The sequence below is a fragment of the Orbicella franksi genome, chromosome 8 (genome assembly GCF_964199315.1).
Source record: "Orbicella franksi chromosome 8, jaOrbFran1.1, whole genome shotgun sequence".
NCBI lineage: Eukaryota > Metazoa > Cnidaria > Anthozoa > Scleractinia > Merulinidae > Orbicella > Orbicella franksi.
In genome coordinates, this window is record NC_138152.1 from 6,987,338 (window position 1) to 7,009,780 (window position 22,443).

Below are 22,443 nucleotides of genomic sequence, written 5' to 3' on the forward strand. Positions count from 1 at the left end.
CAAAAAAATATCAGTCAGTATAATCCATGAAATATTTTTGCTCGCGACTGGTCTAAACGCGTCATGTGACTGAATACTCCCCAGCTAAAACTGATAAATATCCGAATGTTATTTTTTTTTCAAGCATCTGAGCGGGCCGGATTCCTAAATCCTCGAATTTGATTGGCTAATCATACGCACGTGACCGGTCCAGCTTTTTGCGATACGGCCCACGGGCCGGATTTTTTCTTCGCTGCCTAAATTTCGCTCCTAAAAGTTGGCGGTAATCGTCAATCTTTTGCCTTCTTTACTCGTCCGTCGGCGATTAGTCAACGCAAGTTTATCTCTGTTCACTTTAAAATGGCAAGGAAAGTCACTGTAAGTAAATTCAATTGAGTGTTTTGGAGTTGTGAGAGTTTGCTTGGTTGTTTGTAGCTTGGCGCTGTAATGGCGCGTAATCCTATGTTTCTCTCGTCGTAAAATTTGATTCAATTTCAGTCGAGTTTACCTCTCTGATTGTTGCTGTATTTAGGAGAGTTTCTGTGGAATACACTTAACGAATTTCCTCGCTTTCTTCTATTCAATTTACGGTAGAAAAGTGACGAAGTGATTTTAAAAGCAACGACTGACAGAAATTGTTTTTGTAGTAAAACTTCAAACTTCGCACGAAATTTCACACCGCAAAAACAACTTTGGAGAACTTAACTGGTGAAATAAATGCAACTAACACAAAGTAGTTCGAAAAAATCTGTTTTTTAATACATCTTCTTTGTCTACTATCTGAGTCACTCGCTCGTTGCCAAGATCTTTTTCAAATCGTTAGCAGACGGCGCGCAAGCCGATTCAATGACAAGAGTTGCGTAAAAAAAAACAATTTGTAATCTGTAAAACCAATTTACTGCAGGAAAAAAAAAAACCATAAACATGTTATTTGCCGGCTTACGGTCGGACCTCCCAGCCGGCAGATAAGATATATGTATTCCCCAATTTTCAAAACCGCGCGAGTTGCGAAAAACATTTGAAGGATAATGAACGCAATAGCCTCCATGTGGCGTGTGGCGTGAGAATGTACTGGGATATTTGTCCTTGGACATTATTTGTTCCTCAAAGCTCACAGTTTTCCTCGAGCTACACTCTCGAAAAACTGTTCGCTCCTCGGCATAGATAATGTCCGCGGACAAATATCGGAGCATATTTCCGCGCCAAATGAAGGGCATTGTTTATACAGATAAAATTATAAATAAAAGCGTAATAGTAAAATATAAAATATGAAATAACACAAAGTTATATATATATGTATATATATATATATATATATATATATATATATATATATATATATATATATATATATATATAAAACGGTTATAAAATGCCTCAAGCCAACAAAGAATGCCACTGCGTCAGGAGGATCAATGAAGATTCACAGTCCAAGCCTCACCGCAAAAATGAATTTAAAAACGTTTGATAAAGCAAGGACGGACAACTTCTGACGGTAAAAAAAGTTAAAAAGTTAAAAATTTAATAGAAAAACGTTTCGGTCTTAGACCTTCATCAGTTACAAGAGAAAAAGGACAAAAACTAAGTTTAAATACGGTTACAGTGTGGGAGATTACGTAACGAAATGAAAAATACAATATTGTGCTATTAATACATCGTGATTAATACAATACAGGAAGAAAATGCAAAACGAGAAATACAATGCTGTACTATAAATTGCGTCATACAGGGTGATAATTAATAGACCAAACGAAAAGAATACAATACTGTGCATAAATTACATTATAGAGCGTGATAATTGCAGAACTAGGTTAAATTCAACCTAAAAACTAAAAGAGTTAAAATAGATAAAACGGACTCTTGCAATGCGGTAAGTATAAAAGAAGAAACCTACGTTTACGCTGGACAAGGTTAATAACAAAATCCCAAATCGAGGCCTTTGGAGCATTAAAGGGTTGACAAACAACAAAATCCCTGGAGGGGCCCTTAAACAATAAGCTGTAATAAGATCCCAGGCAGGGCCTTTGAGCATACCTAACACCCAAAAAGCTGACAAAATCCAAGGAAGGGCCTTTGAACTGCCTTATGGCGCGAACGCATATTTACACAAGAGAAAGTTAATTATAACAAATTCTGTTTTTGGAGTGAAATTCTTTTCTTTTATTTAAGCCATGGGGAGCCAAAGAGAACAGTTGAGCACTCCAATAAGCCTCTTTCGTAATTAAAAACCTATCGATCTCGTCTGAGTCATTAGGGGCCTGCACCTGATCAATGCATTGGAATTCAAAATCATCCAAGGAGTGTGGAATTTTATTGAAATGTACTGCTACCTCACAAGTGGTTTTGTTTGTGAGCATAGCAGACTTGTGGTTACGAAACCTAACCCGAAAATCGGTGGTAGTTGATCCTATGTACTGTAAACGACATTTCTTGCAGGAAACTAAATAGATCACGTTTTTAGAATCACAAGAAAGCCTTGAATGAATGGTGTATTTTCTGCCCGTTTTAAAACTTAGAAATGATTTAGATTCAACAAAGAAATTTCGACAGAGATCGCATCTATTTCTTTCACATTTAAAGCAACCATTGTTTGGCTGAATTCAGCGTTCGCGCCATAAGGCAGTTCAAAGGCCCTTCCTTGGATTTTGTCAGCTTTTTGGGTGTTAGGTACAAACATGTACATCAGGAGTCAGCATCTTGTACTTATCCTTAATCCTAGGATAGCGCATGCTGCGGTACTCAACTGAAGTTATCTGCGAGAAGAGGACACTCTCAAACACATAAATTCAGGAGCCAACATGACCCACATATCCCTTGGTAATATTTGAAATTACACATTGAAAAGTTTTTCAAGCACACATGGTAAGAAGAAAGTCCAAAAAAACTGGATCGTTGTTACGAGCCATCTCATAAAATTTGTTGTCGGGGCAAACATTCTGCATTTCAATGCATGCAACAGACGCTTGGCACATTAACTCTTGAGGGGCACTGAACTTAACTTTGTCCGCTCCACAACGGAAACAACACCTGCAAATAGACAAGGTGACATCAAGGTGACCTTAGAGTTATATTGACGGGTTACATAACAAACTCTAGGAGATGTATAATGTACATCTAAATCCACACACATGAAGATATACACATGTGTGCATTGGACAATCGATGCAACTGCAATGAGTTGATCATTTTGAGCAAAATATTGTGGTTTGTCGGTGACGACCACATCAATTGATCAGCATGACACTGACAAATCATATTTTGCAATAACCAAGTTCAATGATTGTTTTGTCATTCAATAACTATGATTGTTCTCATATTTACATCACTCTCTGATGGATTCTAGAGCGTGATATCAGTAATTTACGCATAGCAGAATATTGTCTACAGCAAAACATGTTTACATGGCACTACGCGTGAGCAGGTCGGGTGGTGGGCTCTCTGCCAATGGAAAGGAAGAAATTAGGAGTCATACTGATAACACCATCAACAATGTCAGTTTCAAATTGGTGCACTTATTGAACAAACAGTTATGGTGGATGCTTATTAAGAAGAACACGCTAGATGGTAGTAGGTGTGAAATGGAATCAATATGGTGTAAAGAGAAATTAAGTAAAATACAACCATGTAATTCAAAAATACAAACCTCAAAACAATACCATAACAAGGCAACTGCAACTTTGATTCAAAAAAAAGCTTCAGAGAAATACCACTGCGTATTTCCAGCCTCACCAAGCCTGCATGACCTTCGTACAATGGACTACAAATAGGCAAGGTGACTTCACCACCGATTCGCCATGACCCAGCTAAAGACATGCCATCTAGACCTGGACTAGGAATCTAAGGGACAAAATGCGGAAGTTAGATCCATGAAAAATCCGTATGACTACAGACAAAGCATTCACATAGGCAATGAAATGTTTTTCTTTTGGGCAAATTCTAGCCATGATTTTCAATTGTCTTCAAAACAACCAGAAATGATTGCCATTTAAACAAGGTAAAAGACTGTGGAAGGGGAGAAATTTCAGAGAAGAATATTCTCCTTGCCTCTTATAAGTTACATGAACAACGAATATTGCCATTTAACACATAAAACAAGATATACAAATGTTAACTACCAATGTACCAGTCCTTAGTCACAGCTACTTGTCTAAAGTTTTTTGGGGGGAACCTATGTTAAACAGCCACCTGTTAAGTTGTCACCCCCTTATTAAACAGCCACCCCTTATTAACTAGCCATTTATCTAGAAATAATTTTCCCTAACTACTACAAACAAAAACCCTATTAAATGGCCATCTGAAGTTTAATACACGTCTATCATAGGTTTGTTTTGGAAAAGGCATAGATATATATACAAGAGTCCTTAATAGAAAGGGACGCCTAATAAAATCACTCAAACACACATTGATGATGATTCAGTTCTAAGCAGTTAGCCCGATGACGAAAAAATAATGAACAACCACTATTAAACACCCACCTCCCATTTCCCCGAGAATGGCAGCTTACTAGGGCTTTGAATGTAGTAGGTTTACATGACGACATGTGTAATGACAAATATTTGTTAAATGGTATGTTCATTGATGGATATTTACTAACTAAATCATTGCTATAAAGACTTACTCCACATGCCCCAGAAACACGAGCTTCGAGGAGAAGCTTGAGGTGGCTTGAGGAATCTGAATCAGCTAATGAGTGCACCTCAGTACATCCTACAGCATAGAGGGGGCAGGGTCGCCCTTCCTTTGAACACACAAAAGCCAAATGGGACAGCATCTTGCATCTAAAGAAAAATGAGTGGAAAGGATTTAGGAGAAAGAAACATTTTAGATAAAGAGCAAATGAAGACTATCTAACACAAGTAGCTCCCATCAATAACAATACATAATTAACTAAAATCTACCTTTCCACCTGAATCCCACAATTGTTCGGACATGGCACCAATTTGCGAACACAAAGCTCATCATGACCTGTTTGATCACTATGTGGAACGTCCACACCACAGGAAGGGCACTTCTCTGTCCTGTGAGGGCAGATTAGCAGATGCTGGGCAAGTTCACGTTGGTAAGAACGAAGAATGCATCCTCTACCTTTAAAATTGCATTCCACAATCTTCATATCGCAATTTGGAAGGTGATTCTCCAGACCAGCTGTTGGCCCAGTCCAGCTGTAGCCACCAGGAAGAGAGATCGTTGACGGACACTTCATTACTCTCCTGCCAATAGCACCTTCAACTGCAAGATTTCTAACCAAAGTGCCACTTAAAACTCTCCTGTTGACTGGACAATGATTGTTATTTGACTGCCACTGGGTGATGCAGTGGTGGCAGAAGGAATGCCCATCTTGACAAGAGACTGGCTTGTTGAACACACCATAACTGCAACAATAACAACAACAAAAAACACATTTCACAATTTATTCCAAAAAATTTGGCAGTAGCCACAAAATTGATGCTGTCACAGCCTTAAAAATTGATTCTAAAAATACGTCTAAGAAAAATTCCGCAATTTTCGATGGAAAAGTTGATGGCATTACTTATAAATTGGAAAAGGCCTTTTTCGACTGGGCGGTTTGTTGCCCCATTTCAGACCATGTGATGATACTCTTGAGAATTCTTCCTTCAAATTTTCTAAATAGCTGCGTGTATATGAACAAATAATTTTTAGATGGATAAAAGGACAAATCTCTCGGGAATATCACGTGGTCTGTAATGGGACAACAATCCGCCCAAGCGAAAGAGGTCTCTACAAGTAAGACTAGGCCTGTCAAAGGATGGTAACGTCTTTGAAACCGTTCCAGGGTTGGCAGAGAACTATTAAATTGCTGCAAAATATGCAGGAATAACATTCACTCACCAGATACTGCAGAGAAACTCCTGGTCCACATTTTCCACAAACAATTCAGGAGAATATCCAGACATGATTCTATCGGACAGTTAAGACTTAAAAATTACGAACAAAAATGAGCGAAAAGACAGACAAGAAAGATGGATCGAACAGAGAATGATTGAGGGCAGCAACGATCAAGCACGTGCGAGAGGAACAGATCGAGGAAGTGCAGAAGACAACAACGAGATAACACTAAATAAATAATGCAATAAAATCAAAAGAACCAAATGTAAATATATAGCGGCAATAATCCTATCGAGCGAACTGTGAGTTTGAATGGTCACTTCCACGAGAAGACGATCGGGCAAAGAGCGAAACGATCAAAATATGGCGGAACTGTATCGAGCCGAGAGGAACTGGGGTAAATAGGCTTCGTGTAGGAGAACAGTTTCCGTCCTTAACAACAGGCGGTAACCAAGGGTTCGAACGTCACTACCGGCTTCACGTTACATGGTATGAGTCATTACGAGCTTCGCATTACATGGTATAGCCATGACAACCAACTTATTTCGAGATAGAATTACATGACATGCTGATATCACATTACTTATTTCGACCTATTTCGACCTATTTCGACCTGTTTCATGTCTTTTCGACACATGACGAGTCGTAATATGTCGTAATATGAGTCGTAATATGTCGTAATACGTCGAAAAGTAATTTTGCTACAGATGGCGCGTCATAAGTAACCAATGTATTCAAATCGAATGGCCTCAAAATCACGATTGAAGCAAACAAAAAAACAGTTAACTTTTTAGACGTAACCTTCGACCTCACAAGCGGAACCTACAAACCATTTACAAAACCCAACAACAAACTACTATACGTCCATCGACAGAGCAACCACCCCCCGCAACTACTAAAGAACATCCCAGAAAACATAAACAAAAGGCTAACAAGCATCTCATCAAGCCAAAAGGTTTTCGACGAAGCCATACCCCCGTACCAAAAAGCTCTAAATGAAAGCGGATACACCTACAAATTGACATACAACCATCAGCCCATACAAACACCGAGGAGAAACCGCAAGAGAAACATCACCTGGTACAATCCCCCATGGAACTCCAACGTCAAAATCAACCTAGGAAAGAAGTTCCTCCACATAGTCGACAAATGCTTCCCAAAGAACCACCCACTTAACAAGATCTTCAACAGACACACGCTCAAGCTTAGCTACTCCTGCATGCCCAACATGAAATCCATTATCTCGTCACACAACAAAACACTCCTCTCCGATTACAACACAGCCCCAACACAACAACCCAACAAACAGTGCAACTGCCGAACAAAAGACGAATGCCCCCTTCAAGGTAAATGCCTTGAAACGAACGTGGTATACCAAGCAACCGTAACAACCGACACAGAAACAGAATCATACGTAGGACTCGCAACAAACTTCAAAGAACGTTTCAGAAATCATACAACATCCTTCCGACACGTCAACAAAAGAAACAGCACCGAACTGTCAAAACATGTATGGAAACTGAAAGACGCCAAGAAACCATTCAATATAGCATGGAAAGTCCTCAGTAAATCCAAGCCTTACAACAACGTAACTAAAAAATGCAGTTTATGTCTTTACGAAAAATTTCTAATAATCTGCAGGAAAGACCTATGTAGCCTCAACAAACGTAATGAATTAGCAACTTCGTGCCCTCACAGAAACAGATATGTACTCAAAAACCTTAAGATAACGTAACGCAATAATCAGCACCATAGCAACTATTTGAATTTGTATTTAACCGCCAGCATTTAAATTAACCGGTCATTCGTTGATGTTGCCTGATGAGTGTGGTGACTTGTTGACCATACGAAACAGGTCTGTAGCAATAAAACGATGAATCACTCCTGAAGTCCTGAACTACATTTAATGAATATATATATATATATATATATATATATATATATATATATATATATATATATATATATATATATACTTCTTGAACTTGAACAGAATAAATTTATAGAGCGCTCGACTCTGAGAGGAGCAGTGTAGATAGTAAACAATGGTAGCAAGACTTCAATTCATCGTTTTATTGCGACAACGCTGTTTCGTATGGTCAAAGGATGACCACACTCATCAGGCAATATCAACGAATGACCGTTAAATTTCACAAACTGGCGATTAAAAGCTAACTTTAGGTTGCTATGAGATATAAAAACAGTTGCTGTGATATGGAAAAACAGATGCTATATAACATTGAAAAACTGGCAATAAAAAAAATAAATAAATAAAAAAAAATAAAATAAAATAAAATAAGAATAATAATAAAAAGTAAAATAAGAATAAAAAAAATGAAGCAGTTGCTATGGGATTTAAAATCTGAAATCTCGTGTTGCTAAAAGATTGCGTTACTTGCTCACAAAGTTCTTGAGTAGGTATCTGTTTCTGTGGGGGCACGCACTTGCTAGTTCGTTTCGCTTGTTCAAAGTACACAAACTTTTTATATCTCATAGCAACCTAAAGTTAGCTTTTAATCGCCAGTTTGTGAAATTTAACGGTCATTCGTTGATATTGCCTGATGAGTGTGGTCATCCTTTGACCATACGAAACAGCGTTGTCGCAATAAAACGATGAATTGAAGTCTTGCTACCATTGTTTACTATATATATATATATATATATATATATATGTATATATGTATATATGTATGTATGTATATGTGACATATCCCAATAGTGCCAATAAAACAATAATTATTGTGAAAGAAAATCAATTTAATATTGATAGTAGTTACATTTACAACTAGTCCTCAGTATTAGAAGATGGTTCCATAGATGTGTAACCTTATACGTGAAAGAATTAAGGTAGTACTGGTTGTTACATAAGAAGGTTGAACAAGATTACAAGCTCCACTCCTTAAGTTGTAATGCGAGACACGATACTCGAAGAAATTAAAAATGTAACTAGGCCCATTTTCCCTGATACATGGAGTACACTTGATGGAAGTTATATAATGGTATTAAGAAGAGAAGCAGATTTATATCTCAGAACGCGAGTCTTGAACTTGACGCGCGTATGCAACCCCATAAAGTTGAAGAAACTCATGAAACTGTTTGCATACTGTAAAATCATTAAGGTGATCAAGAAACGCATGAATTATCCTGGACTGTCTTCTAAATCTTTGATTTACTTTGGCAACGCACGGTGTCGCTCTCCTACAGAAATTTTATGCTAAAAATTATTGCTGATGAGAACGATTAAAACCTTCGGATCCTCAAAATTATTGCTTGTATCTTTGAGCGTTTGTTGTGAAGCAGTGCTTAAAGGTTGATAAGAAATAATGCTTATCACCGCAGTTTGCTTGTTATTTCTTATCAAGCTACGATGGCCAAAGAAAAAGAGTATTTACGACATTGCTTAAAGGTTGTTGTCAAGCAACCTCATCGGCACCGCTGGGGCATTTAAGTACCTTCGTTCCAGCGGTGCCGATCAGGTTGCTTGACATCAACTTCTCATCTCTTTTTCACAAGAAACACTCAAAAGATGCAAGCAAAATTCTCGAGGATCGGAAGGTTTGGAGGTTTTCGTGACGGACTGTGTAGGCGGTAGGCCTGACTATACAAATAAAGCTGTGTTTTCAAATTCCTCCGGCGTATTGTAGACGGGGTCCCTCTGTGTTAGTTGGATCATGATACTGTTTGTTTTTATAAACCCTTGGTTTGCTACCTATATTGGGAAATCACTCAGTTGTAAAGTTAACTGTGTAGGATTATGCACGTACGCCATGATAAATCTGTTCCCTACAAAGATTACAATGGTCAAAAAGAATAGACTTCAAAAGTTAGGCTTGAATTTGAATTTGAAACTCAGAGACCATCTGACGACGGCTCTTAATTATTCATACAAGCAGAAAAGGGAATTTTATTTATTTAAATGAGCGTCTTCATCTTTCTAGCAGACGCGAAACGTTTCATAGGCTTTCATCATAATTAAAGACAAGGCTGCAATGAAATACAGATTTTTCTGGGCCTTGAATCGCTTTGCATTGACGCGAAGGTTTCAATTCGTCGCCCTATTGATGACCTTCAGTGGCATTTTATGGAACTGTATCAACATGAATAACAAGAGCGAAGTAGCAGCCCCGTCATATAACATCGCTGACAAAGCAAGACAAAATCGTGATGACACTTCCATGGAAAATTCTACTCCATCGATCACGCTGTTCGCGAGGATGGCGGGCAAACCAAAACAACACAGGGCTCGTTTTTACTGTGATTTTTTCAGGACTGCTGTTCTCTTCTGGTCTGCATCGTTTGGAAAGACAGTCGTAGTTCTTGACGAAGAATCGGAGCAGGATCATATTTTTGCCAAAAACTTAACAAGTCAAATCAAGCAGCACTTTCCAGATCGCAAACTTGAGGTGGCCTTCGAGCCGTTACCCAAAGACGCAAGTATTTTGAATTTTACGGCTTCAAAAAATCCCCGGGTTACAACCGCCGACTTTGGAGCAGTTTCTTTATTGATCTATACACAAACGATCCCATTATAGCATGGATGGATAGCGATGTCACATTTCCTACACTAGTAACAAAAGCAACCATATTTAACGGCTCAAGGATACGCATCCTGGGTTCTCAGTGCTCCATGAAGATCCCCCGTGTGAGAACATGGGCGCATACTACCAAAATGGCGCTTGGGTTACCGATGGTGGCAGATTTCATGGCGAATTTTCCTGTCTATATTTACCGCGACACTTTCACGCACTGCAGAGAGTACATTCTAAAGAGATTTAATACAAGTAACTTTGAAGAAGCCTTTACTAAGAAGTCCCACCATAGCGCCTTTCTAATATCTCCAGTCAACGTTGTGATAAGTTACGCTTGGTTCTTCGAGAGAGATCGATACGACTGGAATCTAAAGATTAGCAGTGAACTGAAGTCATACAATACACGTTTCTCAGTCGGCCACAAAATTAAAACCACAACACACAGAAGATATTCTCTTTTAGCCTCAAATAGCTTTGCGCATTGATCATACTTTTCGGATAAACACAATATTTTTTTTTCCTAACATTTTTGTTAGTTACTGTCCGTCACAAAGAGTAGCCGATAAACAACAGGCGATTTGCTCCACTTGGTCATTTTCAGCGGATACTACTGTAACCTGGTTCTTTTTAATCACGATCTTATGAAACTCAAACGGGGCCATGAATCTCTGTGTACTGGAAGCGAGAGAAACCACTGCCTAAAGAATCTAGAGCGCCATTATAACCAAGTTGGAACTGACATTAAGTAGGGGCGTGAAATAAAATGGCGGGACCTTGAAACTGTGGAAAGGCTTGCGAAGGAGGCTGACATTATCTGCAAATATTCCATCTAGGCAATACGAGTCATAAAACAGTGGAGCTCATGTGAACTGGAAATCCACTCAATCAACGTTTGTAATCAAGTGATCAAAAATCTCTCACAAAATAGTTTTTTTTGTCAACACCAAGTATTTTGCGCGTTTCCTATTTACCAAGTCTCAGTTTGCCCTATCTTTGTTGTTTTTTTAAACCTTAAATTTCGGTTTTAGTTCGAATTCAGAGTCCAGTTATTACGATTTTATTCGAAATTCTTTAAATTTCCTATATTCTTCCATGACTCTTGACTTGAATCCATTTTGAATTGGTTTGCGACTTGGCCAAACTACGTGTATTAAATTGTGGGCGTCTGCTTAATACCCGGGTTAATAGCAGTAACGACATGAAAAAGCGCTGAACAGGACGGCCAAAAGGTTGCCGCGGCCGCTTGATAGAAGTAAGCGTTTAATAGGGATTTTATTTACAGTATTTTACTCACAGCAATTCTAAGACTTTGATAACTGGCTGCTCAACAGAGGATGGCTGCTTAATGGAGGCTCGACAATATTCCATACAATAAACATTTTAACAATTTCTACAATGCGCTGTAGTCTTAAAAGTTAGAATAAAGTCCCGGATAATTCATGCAATTCATGATCACCTCTTACATATTTATAATGATTTTACAGAATGTAAATTTTCATGAGTTTCTTCATCTTTATGGTTTTGCATACGCGCGTCACATTTCAAATATCTTTTCAGTACAGGGAACAAAACAATGAAACAACGATTATTTAGGGTCGTGAACCGATTTTTTTATTTTACTCTATAGTTCGAACGCTCTCAAGTTTTCTTCTTAAGCTTTGGGCTAGCGACGATCGAATGTTGTCTTGACATTTTGATCGTTTCTAGTTCTTTTAATTAATTTCCGCGTCTCCGCACCAAAACATTGAGTATCACTATGTTCTTTATTCCTCAGATAGACTCCGATGCTTACAAGATTCTTCCTTAATTTCCAAAATTCCGTGACAGTGCCATTAATTTATGTACATGTCTCAATACGATTAACAAGAGCGAAGTAGCACTAACTTCTTTGAGGAACCTAACAAGACTCACTCGAGGATCGGAAGGTTTGGAGGTTTTTGTGACGGATTGGTGTGGACGGTAGGCCTGACCATGTAAATATTGTAGACGGGGTCCCTCTGTGTTAGTTGGACACTATTTGTTTTTATACACGCTTGGTTTGCTACGTACTGGGAAATCACTCAGTTGTAAAGTTAACTGTGTATGTTTATCTACGTAGGTCATGATAAAATTGTCCGCCACAAAGATTACAATGGTCGAAAACAATAGACTTAGAAAGTTAGGCTTGAAATTGAATTTCATACTTATAACGGGTCGCACTAGAGCAAATTCAAATATTTCCAATTTTTGGTGAGGAAAAAATTGGCAAAAATTTCGCAAGCTTCAAATTTTGGCGGTGGTCGCATTGGACCAACATGTTTTAACCAAAACTTCGCTGATTGACGTAGACGTCACAAGATATACAGACAACAAAACGTCTTGCGCGTTGATTGTGCAAGCAAGAATGGATTGTCATATACATGTGATTATTTTCTCAACAAAACAACGCAACGTTTTTAGTATTGTTGGTGCACCGTCAACAGGCTTTTCAACGGTTAGTGTCTGCAATTAGAAGACGTAGGGTTCGCTTGGATAGACATCGTTTACGAAACCGTCCTTGGTCGTGGATTTTACCGCGTCCGGCAGAGTCATGGTTTGAAATACATTTCTACGATAGAAACATTGCGGAAGATTACTTTCGACGCCAGCTGAGAATGACGAGCGGGACCTTTCAAGCCCTTGTTGGTATCCTAACGCCGTGGTTGAGGGACTGTATTCCACCGGAAAAGGTTTTGGCCCTAAGAATATATAAGCTTACACGTGGCAATTCATTCGTCATCATTGGACCTGTATTTAATGTTGGCAAATCCACCGTAATCAAGGCCGTCCAAGACGTTCTGGCAGCTTTGTTTGAACTGAAAGATGAATATATTCATTTCCCAGAAACAGTGGCAGAAACCACAGCCTCTATAGGAACATTTAAAGACTTATCTCGACTACCAAATATTGTTGGAGCGATCGATGGCACCCATATACCGATAAATGCACCACGAGAGAGTGCAGTCGATTACTTTAGTCGCTATGAAAATCACGACTTTGGCATTCAGGCAGTAGCTGATGGGGACTTGCTCTCTTTTTAGATGATTTTTCCGCTGGATATCCAGGAAGTATGCACGACGCTCGCATATTAGTAGTTTATATCAAAAAGCTGAGCAAGGAGACATTCTCACTGGCCCCATCGTCAATGTCAACCACCACGAGATTGGCCCATATTTAGTAGGTGACAGTGCTTACCCGATATCTCCATGGCTACAAGAGCCATTCCCAGAGGTTCCGAGAGACAGAAGCGAAATACAATTAAACATGAGCTGTCAAGACAGTGCGCTTCTGGATGCCTTAAGTCACGCTGGAGAATTTTACAAAAGCGCCTTGATAGTGACATTAAATTCTCTGTCGCGATCGCTGTTGCTGGGGACGATTGGGATGATAATGGAAATCCAGATTACTACTGCCGTGATGACGACAACAAAGATGTTGTTAGCAGTGGCTGATCCTGATCTTGAGCTAAGGGGGAGATGGGGGGGGGGGGGGAGGGGGAGGGGGAGGGACGGTTTTGTTTTGCTTGCCCTGCCGACTTTTCTTCCCTCTGTGATTTCTTCTTTTTTTACCAAAAATAAGGGGGGCCCGGGACCCCCGACCCCGTCCCTAGATTCGCAACTGCTTAGGGATGGAGAAGAGATAAGAGACATCCTCAAAGAATTTCTCTAACTTTATTTTACATAATCTTGACTACATTATATCTTTCGCGTTACCATGCTTATATTGTTTCAGTTTTTCATTTACCATTAACATCTCTTGATTTCAAATGTTAAATCGTAATCATGATTTAAATTTGCTTGCTGAACTTTTATCACATTGTGCTACAACATAAACATAACTTGGAATTGCGTTACATGCAGCGGGACACGCAGTATTGTATATACGTCGTAAAATTTTCTGAAATTGCGTAAAATAACTGTTATGTTATCGAACAGGAACATTTCAAACACGGTCAATTGAACTTTTATCATATTGTGCTACAATATAGACATAACTTGTAAATCGCGTTACATGCACTAGGTCACGAAATATTACACATACATCGTAAAATTATCTAAAATTGCTTAAAATAAATGTTATGTTATCGAACAGGAACATTTCAAACACAGTCAGTTTCTGGCTAGAAAAATGTGGTAATGTAAAACGTATTTAACCGTTCATTTGGAAGAAGACGATTCAGTGTTCTTGTTCATAAACTGGGTCATAGCCCCAGGTGAGAATTGACCCATCATGGCCATGTGTTGTTTTGGGTTTCTGAGAAGGTTTCCATAGAGTTACTTAAATTTTCTCCGCATCTTTTGAAGGCGTCCATACTTTCACGCAATTCTCTTATTTCCTCCTCTTCGCCCTCTTCGATGGCTGCACGATTCCTTTTCCTCGACTGTTTAGACTGTTTCCTCCTATCGGTTCCTATCGGGGGTCAACACTGCTGCTGTTTGATGTGTTCAGTGGACTTGAACTTCCACTGGTCCCTGGGGCCTGGTTCTCGAAAGTTCCCATAAATACCGGGCCCTATAACTTACCGGGCCGGTTAACGGGGCCCGATAATTTACCGGGTCTTTCGAGAAACAGGCCCCTGCTTCGGACACGTTTCGTAATGTAACGATATCTCGATACCCCAAGATAAGCTAAGATAGCGTCGATCTCGTTGTAAGATATGCTTTGCCTCCTTGTGCCCCCAGTCTGTTTCCGGTTCCACTCCTTTGCCTCTTTATATTTCTCAATTAGGCATTTAATTTTCTTCATACACTTTTCCACGGTCTTGTTGGACTTTAGACGAGAGTTCAACTCCTCCGAGATTTTCCTCCATGCAGTTCTGGCTTCTCTCTGCTTTCTAGCAATTCGTGGTTTTCGGCCCATAATTGGACTAGCAGTTGTTGCTCTGCTTGGGACCAAGTCTCGTACTTTACTTTCTTTTTTCCTTTGTTGTCATTTGCGTTGTTGCTTCTACTTTCCTTTTTTTTCCTTTTTTTAAATTTATTTGTTTTTATAATTATATTACATTCATTAAGGTCATTCCGCAGTATTGCATTGCGCATCCCTCCTGCGCATAATTTCACGCGTGATTAGCGCGCGCGCATTAAAAAATGGCGGTTTTTCTTTACAGCTGGACCTCGCCATAGAGGCAAATCGTCATTTTCTCGCAAACGAGTATGGTGACCTATGATTTTTTTCTGTTGTTTTGAATTGAGTAATAAATTTCTCTGTGTAAATAAATATGGACCAATTCTCAGTGAAGAACAAAAAGCAATCGTCGGAAACGTGAATTTAGCAAGCAATCGTAACTACAATCATGGTGCTCTTATAAGGATTTATATGGGTATAAACAAGGTGCTTTTGCTCCTAAACGAACACGGGTACCCCTCATTTTTATTACAAAATTTAAGTTCCTATAATGTAAACAATCGATAGGCAAAGTTTCTCAAAAATCTCAGTGCAGGTTCTATTTCAGCGGAATGACCTTAAGTTACACCTACATTGTATATTACACTACCACACACTTCTACACTACATAGTAATTTACTTAATTACTCTACATACTACTTTTACATCCACATTGTATACTACACTACTTCACACTACTTCACACTACTTATACTTAACACCCGAAACGGAAATAAATCAATAAGGTTTACAACGCTTACAACACTACATAAGTTTTCTAACAATACAGAAAAAAGTGTCTCTACAATAAATATTCAATAAAAAATATACAAATAAGTGTCTCTAATTAATGAGAAGCTTCCACTTTCCTTCGTGGATTTTAAGTCGGTTGCTCTCTATGGCTATAGATCGTTCAATGGATTCTATGTGATCTAATTTTATCATAAGATGACGCAATGATGGTAAAATATTCTTCAGACGACTGTGGTAAATAACTAGCTTTCCAGCAATGATAATATGATTTAAAAGCAACCAATGAGACCTTTTTTGCGTCAATCCAAAAATTATGTCACAGTCGTTTAGAGAATCGATAGCAATGTGCAAGGATTTAAGCCAAAGAACAACAGACATCCAGAATACTACAATGAAATCACACCTACAAAAAAGATGCTCGAGAGATTCATCTGAAATTTTGCAAAAAGTGCAGAGGGGTGAATCAATCATTTTCATTTTGTATAAGGATTTGTTGGTATAAATTATTCGATTTAGTAATTTATACTGAAAAACTCTTGTTTTAGTGTCAAGCGTGACAACATGAGGAATTTGATAGATCACTTCCCAATTAAGATCACCACTATTCTGAAACAAGGTACTAAATTTACGCCGTGCTGAAGGATAGACCTGAATAATTTCTATAAGTTTCCAATACAATTTCGAGGAGGTGATTGAATCAAGAGGAAGAGTACTGTATTTTAAGTAAAGAGTGTAGCTGAGCATGATATTTCGAGAGTCAGCTGAAGTGCTAGCTGAAGTGTCAGCTGAAGTGTCAGCTGAAGTGTCAGCTGAAGTGTCGTCTTTGGAGTTGATGAGCTTTTTCCATGTGAGAGGAATGGAATTGAAGAGACCAAACAGTAACAAATAATCATTAAAATTTAGCCTTTCTGCCTTGAAAAAGGTCCAAGGTTGCTTCTACTTTCTGCTTTCCACACTTGGAATCGAAGCGAGCGAAGGAGACTGTCTTGCTTCCATGCTTTCAAGGGACGGAGATTGTTTTGCCGCCATCTCTTCGCCACTAAATTGATGCCGGTAGCCGGATCCAGGTATCATGTGACCATATCGCGGGCTCAAGTTTACAGCTCATCGAGGTCACGCGGTTTTTGAAGTTGACCGCTGACCAAGTGCTAATTTTCGATTGGATTGCGGGCTCATGTCAGCTTAACTTGTTGAAAACAGGGCAGGATTGTTCGGAAGGTGGTTAACGCTAACCAAGGATTAAAAGTTAACCGAATTATAACTTTTTCTTCTATACAAATGTTTTTTTCTGCTTTGTTTTGTGTATATGGTGATTATTAAAACTCAAAAGAGAAGGCCAACCAATATACAGAAAACCTCACTGCAAAGTTGAAAACTCAAATCAAAATTCTACCTTTTCCTGGGTTAGCTTGTGGGGCTCTAAACAACCCGGAACAGGAGCTACGCTTTTAGGCTGGCCTAAATCTATATATTAATGGTAATAGGACTGAGTGGAGTCCAATTCGGTCTGTAATCATACGAGTGATTAACAAAATCGGACGACCGCGAAGCGGGAGTCCGATTTGCTAATCACGAGTATGATCACAGACAGAATTGGACGACACGATGTCCTGTTACCAATTAATGATAACAATTACAATTTCCGAAAAACAAAAAGTTTTACTTGAAAAAAGCTTTTAATAGCAATTCTTAAAATATGATGATTACAATTTCCGAAAAATATACGGAAAATAGCTTGAGTTTCTATGAAAACTGTCACCGGAGATAAGCCACGAAGAAATCACTCATTCGAATCGGTTACTTAGTAACAAATGATATATTTAGTAAACGTCAATCGATCAAATAATCAACCAGGCGTAAAACAGTCAGCCGAAGGAAAAATCGAGGCAAAGCGAAGTTGTGTTCAAGTTAAAACGATAGGATCTAAAAGTACTTACGAGTGACCACGAGTGACCAGGAATGACCACGAGTGACCACGGTTTAGATTAAGTCAAAAAATTATCATGACGTCATTAAGAAGTCATTGTGAGGTCATTTCATCAAATAATGACCTTACCAATGACCAAACTTACGCTATTTAATAGTGTCGAGAGCACTGCCTGTGCGTTCACAGTTCGATTTTTTTTCTTTCCAAATATTGGCTGTCGACCTTCTGGTTTTTCATGCTTCATTTGTGATCTTTTTTCAGTTGTGAAAGGTAAGAAAATCCGAGCGATCTTATTAAACGTAGTATAAGGGCTCAAAACTTCACTCGCGGACTTTGTCAGTTTTGTTTGATCGAATAACAGATAACGATCTGCACGTGTGGTTGAACTACTAATGAATGAATTAAACTTGTCAAACTATAAACTTTGTAGGGAACTATAAACTTTCAGTAAAAGCATTTCTTTAAGATTTGTTTCGGCAAGTGAACGTTCAATTTAAGAACGCCAAAACTTATAATAAATATATCTTGAGAAAATAAAGAGCGTTTTCCATTTACCGAAAAATTCCGAAAATTCCGGTTGGGATGTAAATGGAACACGACTTTATGGTTCGTTCCACTAGAAATTTTCCGGAACAAACGGAATTCCTGAAAAGGTAGTCCCGTTTTCCCGGTGGAAACTTCTCAATGGAAAATTTGTGTTCCATTTACAGATTTCTCGTCTTTATCACCAGTTCCATGCCTTTCGCGGTCTTTTAGGCGGCTAGGCCTCCCTGGGCTCCCTCGTGTTTTGACAAAAATGGCGGCTGATCAGGGTCAGTTTTCTCGAAGCTTTTTGCAAACAAACTTTCAGGGCTACTACGAGTGCTCTGCCTGCCACGTTCTAGCGCCAGATCTAGAAAATTTATAGCAGCACGAAGGTACTGCATATAAAAGTGGTAGGTAGAAATTCCTGCTTGTTCGAAGCTTTTTTTGCCGGTGCACGTTTCCCGCGTAAAATGTTGCATGAACAGCTCTGAGGAGTTCTTTTGCAATTCTTCGTTCACAGGTGAAGTTTCTGCCACTGTAAACCTAGAAAGATGGGAGGATGCAAATGTCAGACTTCTCATAACCACATATGCCGTTAATAAGCATTTGTTTGGCGGGAAAGCGACGAAGAAAGACGTGTTCGAGAAAATAACAGAACAGTTTACTAAGGCCTCCATTTTGAATATTCGCAGGGGATTCAGAGAAGCGACAGAGAGGGGCCTGTGAACGAATGGGACTTGTGACAAATGGAACGCGCTTTTCCCAAACGGAAACTCCCAATAGAAATTTTCCAAAATTTTTTGTAAATGGAAAACGCCCCAAGTTTTGCGATTTCGGCCAGCCGACCCACCAGACAGCGCGTCGCCAAACATTTTTACCCTGCGTTTGTATTTGTTTAAATTGCACGAGTTTACGTCTTGTTTTCACAATTGAAAAATGTTAACCTTGGAGCGTCGAATAAACCATTCTGACTAAAAATCACGGCGTTTTGGTAAGCTGTACAATTCGGGGGTAAGTTAGTTTTCTGACAACAAATCGTGGCCATTTGCCTAGCTGCAACTCGCAAAATTTATGTTTCAATTTGTTTTCAATTTATTTTCAAATTTTGGGTTTCTCTTTCATTTTATGGCATGCAATCTGAAATCTATAGTCCACATACCACGATTTTAAACATCTCGGGGGGGGGGGGGGAAGGGGAGGGGGAGGGAAGGACATAGAGGAGACACCTCCTTTATCTTGAGTCGTCATTAAAAATTATCGGACATGTTCTAGTTACACTAGTGATCACTAGTTACGTTCACGCGGTGTAACGCAATCCTAGTCCAGTCTGTTCGAGATTTTCCACCTAGTTTTGTAGGTTGCCCAAAGGTCGTATTTTCCGGCCAGAATGGTTTATCTGTTATTCGATCAAACGAAGCATGAAAAGTCCGCGCGTAGTTTTTAGTAAAATCGGGCGAATTTTTCTTCCCTTGCACAAATTAAAAAAAGCAGCTAACATTTGAAAAGGAAAAAAAAAATCAAATTGTGAAGCATGGCCACTGCTCTAATCTTTGATTACTACACCAGGAAATAGCCTAGTTAAGGACATTATTTAATGATATGACCTCACAATGACTTCTTAATGACGTCATAATAACATCACTGACGTTTTTTGTTGCAATCTCACTCGTCGTCACTCGTGGTCATTCGTGGTCACTCGTGGTCACTCGTGAGTACTTTTAGACCCTATCTACCAAACAATGGTGGTGGGTCTTGGTATTATCGCCAAATACAGAGGTCCAGAATTCTCCATGGCTACGGGTCGATGTTTTAACCATTCTTCAAAGAGTCTTACGGGGTCCCTTTCACCGCCGTCTGTACACCACATTTATTGGGGAGAGCTTCGGGTTTTATTTCGCAAGCTGCCTTGCCTGGTTTTGGTTGGATTTTCTTCGAACTGAACCACTTTGTCTCCATCTGCCATTTGCAAAATGGTGAAGTCTTCCGCGTACGCATTGTAGTGGTCCTGACGGCCTCTGAACACGATGTGTTCCGACAGATTTTTGAAGTTGGCGTTTGTGAGGGCAACACCATTGTGATTTCCTAATTTACTCTCGGTCCAGAAAATTTCTTCGTCCACTCGACTGTAAGGCTGAGCTCTGTTGGGTCGTTTTCCCTTGCCTTGATACCGGAGCGATTTTGCTTTTAAATTTAGAGTCTCTTGAGACTTTTTGAACTGCCGTCCGCTGATGATACTATCTGGATAATTCTTTTGACGAAGATACCTGTCGATGGATGCTTGCATCACCCGAACCGAGTCCGGTTCGTATTCGGAGCCGTCTCTTTTCCTCACTTCAGCGTAAAATTTTGTCAAAATCTCGTCCAGAGCTTGTGGGGTGAAACTCTCAATCTCGTCGTCAATATTTCGCGCTTTACACCATTTCATCCATACTGTCAGCCATGTTTGCGTGGTTCGCTTTGTGTTTTTGTTTGCAGCCGACTCGTTTATCTCCGTTATTTCTTCGCTCGACACAACTGGAAAACGGGACTCTTCAAGTCCAAGTGGTGTTGGCAAGAGAACATTTTCATCTGGAACTGAACGTTGCCGTTGTAGTTTATCAGATAACTCAACTTGCAGTGTTTCCATTCGTGGAATTTGCAAGGGTATTAATGATGCCGTGGTCACCGTGGGCTGTGTTTCTTGTATATCATCTGTGGAAGGTGGCAATCCTGATGATAAACTTTCGTCACTTTACTGTAGAAAATGTGAAAATATCTCAAAATTCACATTGGGGAAAATATCTCCCGTGAGACATTATCTAAAGTACAAATTCCGCCATTTTTTAAAAGCCCCAGCCGTGAAGGGTAAGCTTTTGTTGCTATAGTGATTGTAATCAATGTGGTGATTGGTGGATGTAGATGACAGGACTTAAAATGATTGGTTTATTTAACTGTCCGATTACTGGTGTCCGATTACAGCCAGCTGTCCGATTACACTGTCCGACTACAACTTAGCAGATTAATTAATGCAAAATACAGCAGTTTATGCACCAATCACATCTGAGGAAATTGTAATTGTTATGATTAATTACTTATACAAACAAAGTCGGCTCAAACTGGCTCCAGTGCGGCCCGGCAGACACCATCTAACGACGGCTCTTAAAGTGCACCTAACCCTAAAAGATTTTTTTCGCTAAAACGAACCCATTTGTTATTCGAAGTATTTGGGCGAAAAAAATTTTGAATTCGGTTGAATCCTCGATTTTCTATGCTCTTTCAAAGTCGCACTTGAAGTGTTGCGCGACCGCGTCTTAGGGAGTCTGGGACGGCGGTTGCTGATGACGTCTACCAAGGAACGAAGCACAATGGCGCTTCAGTCAGCTCTCTGCGTGTGTTCGAGAAAATGGAAAACAAAACTAATCGTTCCAATATATTTTGGGACTAAAACGTCCAAGTTTTGTTTAAAAAACTCTTTTTTTTCGTCACTGGAGTCAGAGTTAAGTTTCGATTCGCAAGACTCCGAAATAAACTTCGATCAAGGACTTTCGACAACAGTGAACTCACTGCTTAGAGCTTGAATGAATGAATGAATGAATGAATGAATGAATGAATGACTGAATGAAAACTTTATTTAAGTCTCAGTCTTAATGGCTGAACACAAGTGTTCTACTAATTGGGGAAACTAAAATATAAAGTAAAATGTATTCACCTAAGATTTAGTAAAATTAAGAAAATATTAAAATATTAAAATCGAATTAAAAAGAAAAGAGCAATTGAGAGCAATTTGCAATATTTCAAGCGACGATCGGGAAGACCTCCTTGCGGACGAGCTGCTTGAACATTAGGATTGGAAATTTAGATACGAAGTGGAGGAGCAGGCAAACGAAAAGCAGGAAAGAAAACTCAAGGACTGCTTTGGATGGTAATCACAAGATTCCCAGGCGTGTTTATAGCCCGTTTAATTCGTCCTTAGCGAGAAAGTATTTTGTCAAGGTATGGTTG

The 22,443-nt window shown here is 39.2% G+C and overlaps 2 protein-coding genes across 2 annotated transcripts; both read right to left on the bottom strand.

Annotated features, from left to right (window-relative positions):
• Positions 1-2,415: 2,415 nt before the first annotated feature.
• LOC145495086 (TNF receptor-associated factor 5-like) lies at positions 2,416-7,383 on the bottom strand. The gene is made up of 5 exons (XM_081474657.1): positions 5,830-7,383; positions 4,878-5,351; positions 4,598-4,757; positions 3,623-3,816; positions 2,416-3,006 (listed from the first exon to the last, which is right to left on the bottom strand). Exons 1-5 carry the CDS (start codon positions 5,892-5,894, stop codon positions 2,829-2,831), a joined length of 1,071 nt encoding a protein of 356 aa, XP_081330783.1. The 5' UTR covers positions 5,895-7,383; the 3' UTR covers positions 2,416-2,828.
• A 12,946-nt stretch (positions 7,384-20,329) lies between these two features.
• LOC145494130 (uncharacterized protein KIAA1958-like) lies at positions 20,330-21,088 on the bottom strand. The gene has a single exon (XM_081473594.1). It carries the CDS (start codon positions 21,086-21,088, stop codon positions 20,330-20,332), a length of 759 nt encoding a protein of 252 aa, XP_081329720.1.
• Between the last annotated feature and the right edge of the window lie 1,355 nt (positions 21,089-22,443).